This window comes from Xenopus tropicalis, chromosome 4, assembly GCF_000004195.4.
Source record: "Xenopus tropicalis strain Nigerian chromosome 4, UCB_Xtro_10.0, whole genome shotgun sequence".
NCBI classification, from domain to species: domain Eukaryota; kingdom Metazoa; phylum Chordata; class Amphibia; order Anura; family Pipidae; genus Xenopus; species Xenopus tropicalis.
The window spans coordinates 94051551-94061188 of NC_030680.2; the positions used below are offsets into that span (position 1 = coordinate 94051551).

At 38.8% G+C, this 9638-nt stretch overlaps 1 protein-coding gene across 1 annotated transcript; it reads left to right on the forward strand.

The window, feature by feature from the left end:
* The first annotated feature begins 3037 nt into the window (after positions 1–3037).
* Positions 3038–5112, forward strand: foxd2 (forkhead box D2). Its single transcript, XM_002931412.5, has one exon. The coding sequence runs from the start codon at positions 3312–3314 to the stop codon at positions 4356–4358; it is 1047 nt and encodes a 348-aa protein (XP_002931458.1). The 5' UTR covers positions 3038–3311; the 3' UTR covers positions 4359–5112.
* Positions 5113–9638: the final 4526 nt, after the last annotated feature.

Below are 9638 nucleotides of genomic sequence, written 5' to 3' on the forward strand. Positions count from 1 at the left end.
TTACACTATCTGACTCCAATATCCCGAGTTCCACATTATTTGGCTCTATACCCTGTGTATCACACTATCTGGCTCTACACCCAGTGTATTACACTATCTGACTCCTATATCCCGTGTTCCACATTATTTGGCTCTATACCCTGTGCCCTACACCATCTAGCTCTAAAACCTGCGTGTCACACTATCTGGTACTATATTGTTTCACACAATCTGGCTCTATACCTTTTGTCTAAAACAATCTGCCCATATACCTTGTGTCTCACAATATCTGGATTTATAACCTCTGTAAAATATATTATATGAGTTTGCATCCTGTGTCTCATACACAATCTCTACCTCTATACCCTTTGTCAAAAGGACACTGTCTCACGCTTTATACCCTGTGTCATGCAGTCACTCTAGCTTTAGGGCGAAGACACACAGAGCTACTAGTAGCAGCTACTTGCTGTGGCTACTAATATAGACAATGCTGATCATTTACTGATAATTGTTTCTACCTGTGTTTTAGAGAGGCAATTCTCATTATTGTCTATTGGAGGGTGTTTTCAGGAGTTTAGTAGCCGTTAAGAAGTAGCTACTACTAGTAGCTCAGTGTACCTTCACCCTTATTGCATGTATCACAGGTATATTTTCCCATGAATCAAACGTTCTATAATTCAGTGTATGATCTGTACCCTGTGTCATACACTCTCTATAGCCCTTTACCTGTGTAATACATTCACTGTCTCTAGCTGTATACCATGTCTCACAAAGTCACTGAGGCTCATTTCTCAACACTGACCAAATTTGCCTTTGGGCAGTAACCCATAGCAACCAGTCAGTTATTGCCTTTTTTAGCCAGCTGCAGGTAGAACAATGAAAACAACAATTTGATTGCCATAGGTTACTGGCCAAGGGCAAATTTGCCCAGTGTTAATTAATGACCCCCCACTCTCTCTAGCTGTATATCCTGCGTTAAACAATCTCTCTAGTGCTATGCCCTGTGTCACTCTCTCTCTAGCTCTATACCGTCTGTCACACAGACTGACACTCTCCCTAGCTCTATACCCTATCACAGACACTCTCCAGGTCTATACTCAGTGTCACACAGTCACTATCTCTACATCTATACCCAGTGTCACACACTGTCTCTAGCTCTAAATCATGTGTCACACAGGCAAATGCCACAGAACCTGCTATAAGATACCACAGACTGTCACTATTTGTTGGGCCTGTGTTTAGGCCTCTGTATAACTGAAATGCCAGGGCCTATTTTGAAGCTCATTCTGGACCTGTCTAGCTCTATTAATATCTCAGACCCTTTCTCTAGCTCTATACCTTGTGTCACACAGACACTGTATCTGGCTCTGTACTATGTGATTGGCAAACACTTTCTGGCTCTGTGTCATACACATACTGTACATACACACTGTATGGCTTTGTATCCTATGCCATAGGGACTCTGTCTATGACTTTGTATCTTGTGTCACACAGAGACTCTCTCACTGTTACACATTCTCTCTGGCTCTAAATCTGGTGTCACATACACACTATATGGCTCTGTTCCCTGTGTCACACAACAAAATCTCTCTATCTCTGCACCTTGTTCTTCACAGAAAAACAGTCTAGTTCTAGAACATCATCTGAATGAACTAACAAAAGTAGTGTTTTTCACTAACAAGGAATGTAGGTGTTAGCTATAAATGTTATAGGTAGTTATGATATGAAGTATGTACTGACTGAGCAAGTTACTGTAGTGTTTTGCTTAATGGGAATAAATGTAATTAAATAAAGGAGTAAAAAGCTTATTTTTTTTATTTAATTATCTAATGGCTACTGTTGATAATTTATTATTATCCTTACAGAAACATTAATATAATAAGGACTAAACCAACCTCCCATGTAATGTCAGACGGAGTAATCTTACAGTCAGTATGCTTGCTTCTTCTTGCTTACCCTAAATGGCATCTCTTTCTGGGCAAGCTGAAAATGTTCTGGTTCCAGATGTGTGACTGTAGAATGATGGCCTGGTCTATACAGAAGCGCTGGTATCCATTAAAGTGCTGGTATTTAGCACCTCTAGGTGCTGTAAGGATCAAACTTTTCTAACAGGCGAGTTGGCGAAAACTGAGCACCTAGTTCTCCCTGTCACCATATTCCTTCTGTATAGGCTTGTGTGGGAGTGTCTGGGCTTGTTGGGTTCTGTCCTTATATACTCATACCTACAAAGGCAATTTTCATTGTTTTGGATTGTATTGAATTTGAACTAAAAATTAAATATGGAATAAAATATCAGCCTAGATTAGGAATCAGCGTATTTTGTATATTTTCTCCATGAGTTTCTCACAAACCGTGAATTAGCTGATGTCTTTGCCCCCCAAGCCACCTCAAACATGCATGGTACTTAGAAACACTTGCAACGGTGCTGCCCCAGGGTTCCAGATTAATAGGGATCAATTCTCTAAGGATAGGTAAAATCATTATTATACTGATATTAATATTCTTTCGCTGATTGGATCTGCCTGGAAAAGCATTTATATCTAAGGATCGCTAGATAAGTGTCTCAGGATTTCATCCTTTTCACAATTGAGTTTCTTTTCTCTATAAAAACCTTTCCAGGATACAATACAGCCAATATAATAATATAATATGTATTCTGTTGAGTGCTGGGTATTGTGCAGTAGTATAGTATAGTAGTACTAAGAGTCCCAGCCTGGCAGACTGAGGGATTACTAGTTGCACAGAAGGATATGGAAGTAAGTACTGGAAGTAAGTACTAGTTATTGTTACAAACAGCAGTTTAGCCCACTAGTAACCAGAGGAGAGGGGTACTGAGGGGGAAAGCAAATCCAAACACCAATGACCCAAGTATTAAACAGGGTTCATATTGATCAGATAATATTTTTCCAACAACTCCCCACCTGTTTCGACGAGAATCCCTGAAAGAGAATGCGGACTCTATCTATCAGGCTGATAAACTGTTCGCCCTGATGGAGGGATGAGGGCGCTGACGACAGAGTCACGTGACAGGGCGGGCAATATAAATGGGACGGGAGCTGAGGGAAGGGCAGTAGAATCGCAGTGGTCTTGGCTCTTGTGTCGGCGAGTTCTGTTACCAAGTGGGGGATCTGCTGAAAGGGGGGTGCAACACAAGCAGGGATGAGGTGCCTTGGGGATGAATAGTGATCAATGGTGCTCTCTCCGAGAAGCCAAGACGCATTCCCTACTATTGCTTTGCACTTGGGAAGCCTGCAGCCCATTCAGCCTTGTTCCACTAGGGGGGTCCTGGAGTTTGGATTGGGAGTAGCCGCGAACTTCCTGCCCTTATTACAATGACTTTGGGTACAGAGATGTCTGATAACTCGCTACTCTCGGAAGACACCGACATCGATGTGGTCGGGGACATGGGTGCCAAGGATGGCAAGTACTCTGACTACCACTCGGACAATGACTCCGATGACAACGGACCCAGAACTCACAGGGGAGACCCTGCTTCCCCAGACCTGTCATCTGGATCGGAGTCAAACCAGAGAGCAGAGAAGCCCCCCAAGAACGCCCTGGTGAAGCCCCCCTACTCGTACATCGCGCTGATCACCATGGCCATCCTGCAGAGCCCCAAGAAGAGACTGACCCTCAGCGAGATCTGCGAGTTCATCAGCAACCGCTTCCCCTACTACCGGGAGAAGTTCCCCGCCTGGCAGAACTCCATCCGCCACAATCTCTCGCTCAATGACTGCTTCGTGAAGATCCCCCGGGAGCCCGGCAACCCCGGCAAGGGAAACTACTGGACTCTGGACCCGGAGTCCGCAGACATGTTTGATAATGGCAGCTTCCTGCGAAGGAGAAAGAGGTTCAAAAGGCAGCAAAGTAACGAGATCCTGAGGGACCCAAGTAGCTTCATGCCAGCCGCCTTTGGATATGGACCTTATGGCTATAACTATGGGCTGCAGCTGCAGAACTACCACCAGCACCACCACACGGGTGCCACCTTCTCCTTCCAGCCCACCCACTGCCCTCTCCCCCCGCCAGCCTCGGTCTTCTCCAGCCCCACTTTGTCCCCTTTCCTGGGCAATGAACTCACTAGGAAATCCTTCTACTCTCAGCTTAGTCCCACTTTACCCATCCTGCAGACTTTAAAACCCGATGGCCAAAGCAGACCTTCCTTTTCCATAGACAATATCATTGGGGGATCCGGATCCACCCCGAGCCCTACCTCCCCATACACAGTCCAGCCCGGGAATCAGCCGCCGGTCATTGCCATGTTAAGCCCATCGCTGGCCCCAATGCAGAACCATTTAAACTTGTCCCACGAAAACCTCTTACCATCTGGACAGAACTTTTCCAGTAAAATCACAAATCTTAGCAGCTGTCACTTTTAAAACAAAACAAAAAAATCATATGTCTCAACCTGTGTATTTAAGGTAGGAATCATTGTTTTTTTATAGAACTTTTGACCTGCATCCTGCTACCCCAATCAAAAGAAATTTATCTATTTATGAAGTGTAAATTTGTAATGTTGACGCCACCCTTACCTGATGCATTACCGAATTGCCAAAGCGTTTAACTATTTCAGCACCATTCATATTTGCAATGGGATCAGAGTTTTCTGCAAATCCCACAGGCGAATTTACGCGTTTGCCTGAAGCCTTTTATAAAGAGACAATTGCACAGCGCAGTCTTATCGGTTTTCTTACTTTATCTCCTCACTAGTGTGTTGTTCAGCTCTTATTGAAACGATTTCTATGTTTCTATGTTAAGCACTGCTACCAAAATCTCAGGATTAGAACACTTTAACATAACATCAAGTTTGTTGTTTTTGTCACAAGAGGTCTTAAAAATATTAATAATCCTCTTACCCAAATGGGGCTTTAATATGTCCCATCTTATAACAAATGCCTCTTCTACCCTTTTTTCTACGTGTGTTTTGTGTATATGTAATTATGTATATAAATAGTGTATTTCGGAGGGTAAAGAGCATAGTGACCTCTTAACCACATCTGCCAGCTGTGCATTGTTTTGTGTTTATATCTCATGAAATGGATGTGTGAATAATTCAATGGTGTATGTGAAAACAAGCAATTGTGCACCATTTGGTGAAAAATTTTAAATAAATATTTGTGAATTTTAAAATTGTCTACTTATGTGTTTTCTTGGGAGAGAAGAAAACATCAGTTAAATTTTTAGCTATATTTGTATTCAACGGTAACGTTAAGCTGCGTTTGATTTGTTACAATCAGATTGCAAGCAATTCTTCTAAAATTGATATTTAGCTTTCAATTACTGTCCACTTTTCTGCTGCCTGGAATCTGGAAATGGTGATTGATTGCTTTGCCTAATAAACTCTCTCTAAACACTGGCAAATTCTCTCTGATAACTGATAGCCAATAAATTAGCGCTGTGCAAAGGCATACAGTTTTGTTCCTAGTAAAGAGTATTTCTTAGCTAGAATCTATGGAACAAAATTCTTGTTTCATTTTCACTTTAAATATGTCGGCCAGGACAATAAGGTGGCTTCATTTGCCTACAAAATAACGAATTATTAAAGTAATAAATTAGTAAAATGCTAACCAGGAAAGTCATTGGTAAATCATTTTAAACAACAAGCTAAACCATATATATATATATATATATATATATATATATATATATATATATATATATATATATATATATATATATATATATATATATAGTGTAAGCGGTGTAGCGGTGTGCCATCCTTTGTATATATATATATATATAATATATATATATAATATAAATATATATATTTCGTTTTGATATATTTATTTTTTAAATAAATGACTGGGCTTTGACAATATGTTTCCAATATTTCACCCCTAATTTTAAAATCGTAGTTTCCTTTTTTCGAAATGAGGATATAGGGCTTTGAGACTTTGCCCTAGTCCTTAGGGAGTAGATGAGAGAAGTCTGTAAATGAAAACAAAGCAGGATATTCCCTTTGGAACATCAGAAGGGAACATTAGCCTGTGTCCCGTGCCTTGCACATAGATCCCTGTGCTGTGCCTGAGACCTCGGTAACATTTCCCATCTGCTCTAATCCACACAAAGCCCGAAAGGAGTTTGTTGATGTAGTTGCTAAGACCCTCTGTAGCAGCCCAGTGAGCGGTCTCCCATCTCTCACACATTCACATTTGCTTTTGAAAGGAGATCTCTATTCGGGCACTTGGATGTGTAACTTTCTACAAAGGACTACAAGACTCTACATGGGCTGACAAAGAAGAGGCCAGTGCATCCATTTTCCAGTTTGCCAAGCACATTTACTTGAAATAAACTGGTCCCCGGAGTCCTCTTTTATTGAGCAAATCTGTGTGCAAACTACAGAATTACTGTGCACGGGGCTTCCATTAGCCTGGAGGTCCCTCTAATGGAATTCTTTCAAGGCCTGACCTGTAAAGTACATGGGTTCTCCATCCATAAGTGAGGAGTTCAACTAGATTTTGGGGCTCCGCTTTAATTACTTAACCCGCCAGCAGATCTTAGCATTAAAAATGACCTTCGGAGAGTGTTTAGTCTGGTAAAAGATTAGGAAGATAGTTATTCCTTAACCAGTCCCAAACTAGCATTTACATAAGTCCCAAGCCTTTGCGCAGGATCAGTCGGTTCCTTATATAATGTGCAAGATATACTTATTTTTTTTATCAGCATTTATTTGAGAAAAGTATTTCATTTTACTTAACAATCGAATCCATCCAATTGTGGATTTCCATGTAACCACTTTAAATCCCATTGCTGAGACGCAATTAATAGTGAATGAATCCTCTAAGCACAGAAGCGCTGCTGGTGTCTAGCGCCTTGTTAACGTGGAAATATGCAATGCTTTTTTATTGCCTGTTATAAAGCAACATGTATCTATATATACATTCTCCACTTGATTCCTTTTCCTTGTAACATGTTTAACATATTTCTTTTTGATGTGCTGAAATTGATACAGTACCTAAGCAATGCCATGCTAAAGCATTGTTAAACGATTGACTTCATTATGCCTTAATATAAGCGGAATTTGATCATTCTGCTTGTTTTTGGGTACGTGAATTTGCACAGAACACAATAGACCATTGCGAGGTGCTGTGTGCAAACGTACAGCCCAAACCTCCCACACAGTTTGCCTTTACCTCCCAGAAATGAGAGGCAGATCATCGCCTGGGGAGACAGGGATGCTGCAACTGCCATTTAGCAAGTTAAACTTTTATTTCCAGGGAGCAAGGAAAAGGTCGGATTGCGCCGAACTAGCAGATTAATCTGTTCCAAGATTTCCAAAGCAGTTATCGGTCCAAAAGAATCATCGGCTGCTCTAGATTTCACTTTCATTGTAGGTGTTATCCTGTAGTGAACTATGTATTATAAATGTGATACAGGCTTCTAAGCATTTCATATATTTCTTAGTACATGGGTAAACAGTGCTCCTAGAGAAGACATATGAAACTGAAAATGTAACAAATGATACACCTAAAATTAGACATTTATTAAATTAAACTCCTTATTTTAATTTCATTATATTGACTACTAACTTCATAGGCAGTGCCACCACGAGTGTATTGGGCCTATACAACCGCTATTCAAATATACAGTCATTTTAGTATAATGTATGAAATGTATTCAGCTGATATGCATTATTTTATTTACGTACATTTAAACCAGTTACCAGAATAGATTTTTCTGTTTGTCACCTAATGGGTGCACAGTTATATGTGTAAATTCTTTTAAATGTTTGGGATCTGCAGTGTTTGGTCAAGGTGACACCACGGGGCAGAATTACAAAAATGTGAGTTTACCCATTGATTAATATGCAGGAATATGTAGGAACATAGACCTTATGTATTAAGCTTTTGATAAATCTGCCTCCCATGTCTGGTATAAATATTTCTAGGCATCACCATGAAATAATTTAATTTCTTTCTGATAGATATTTATTTTAATATGATACGTTTTATAGATGTGTAATATTGTTAGTATAAATTTTTTAAAAAAATGCATTGTGCTTGTCAGAAGAAAAAAATTATGTATACATGTAACGAAAAAAATGAATATGTCTGTGTATGTAGGGTCATTCGCCCGATATGAAACTTAAGTATATGTATGTGAATCTATAAGACACCATTTTAAAAACTATAGCAATATTTGCTTTGAGTGAATTAGAACAAAACACCAAAGAGGCACAGGGAATTTGAAGATATTATATTAGAGATCCTGGGCGCTTTCACTAAAGGGCAGTGAGTTTTTATAGAAACTCAGTTAACTAAACTTTACTGGTATAGTAATATCTCTTCGGGATATAATTATGCTAAATATTAGATATGATGCTTCAAAAACTGATATGAATCCATTCACTATATTTTCAAGAGACGTTAACCACCACAAATGTATTGTATTAACACCAGGCGTTATACGGTGAAATGGGTTTTATTGTTGGGGTAAAGCTATCTTTGCGTGTATTTACATATCAGTGTGCGTTTGTCCAAGGTAAAATTGCCATTTTTATCCCGATTTTTAATAAAACAGAATTTACACCTTCAAACTTTGGGAACTGTTAATGCTTTTTTTACTCGCAATACCCTGCAGGTACCTGTTATTTTAAATTCCAATGGTAATAAGGTGTATAACAAGGGTAATTGCCACTGGGTATGTCAGATACCAGGGCCTATAATAATTGGCTAGGTCCCCTTACTAAAGTGGTAATTATTTCTTTTTTTTTATGAAACTGTACTACGACCCAATTAAAAATAAGAAAATATTACCTTAATGAATCCAGATTAAAACAAAGGGATTGCCAGATATCTGTAGTTTTGGATCAATTCAAAAGTTCATATTTTATATACATTATAGAGTACCGTTATAATTAATGACGCGTTATTACAAACATTATTTATACGTATTAAAAGATTTTGATAGATATAAATATAATAATGCAGTAACACGCAAAACAATTAAAGGAAATGTCAATCCCAAAAATAAATGAAAGAAATTGTAATTCTAAGCAATTCTACCATATACATTCATTATGAATTTCAAGGTTTTTTTTTTTTTTTTTTTTTTTTAAATAAAGCTGCTATTGAAATCAGTATCCAGTCCTTTCTACTCTCTGCCCTTTTGTGTCTGACTGAAACAGTTTAGTAGAAGTCAGGTAATACACAGACCTGAGAAGAAGCACACAAACCTGACTTGAGAAACGTTGTTAGAATGGGTCAGACAAATACTCCTTCCTATTGCAATTGTATTTACTAATGAACAATACCATTTCATATTTTTAATTCATGTATACTGGAAAGTTTCTTAGAACGATATTTTATTTCATTGGGCAAAATGTTTTTTGGGGCTATCCCCTTTAACATATTATGACTTTATTTTATTTAAATTAGGGCGCATGTATGCTATAATATAACAAATCTGTATTAGGTGTGCAGTTTGACTGACAGACTGGGAATAATTGTAAAGGGATTGAGGGTATTTTGCCTCTGATTCCAAGGATACATGTATCGCACAATTGTCTCAAATCATACACTCTCACTCTGTTTGCTCTTGTAAGACCCAATATAAAATCATAGTCGGAAGCTGATACACTTATTAATGCCACATAAATCGCCTTGGTCTCATTGGTATTTGTTTTTAGATATTAAAGTAAATGCTTAATGGATGTT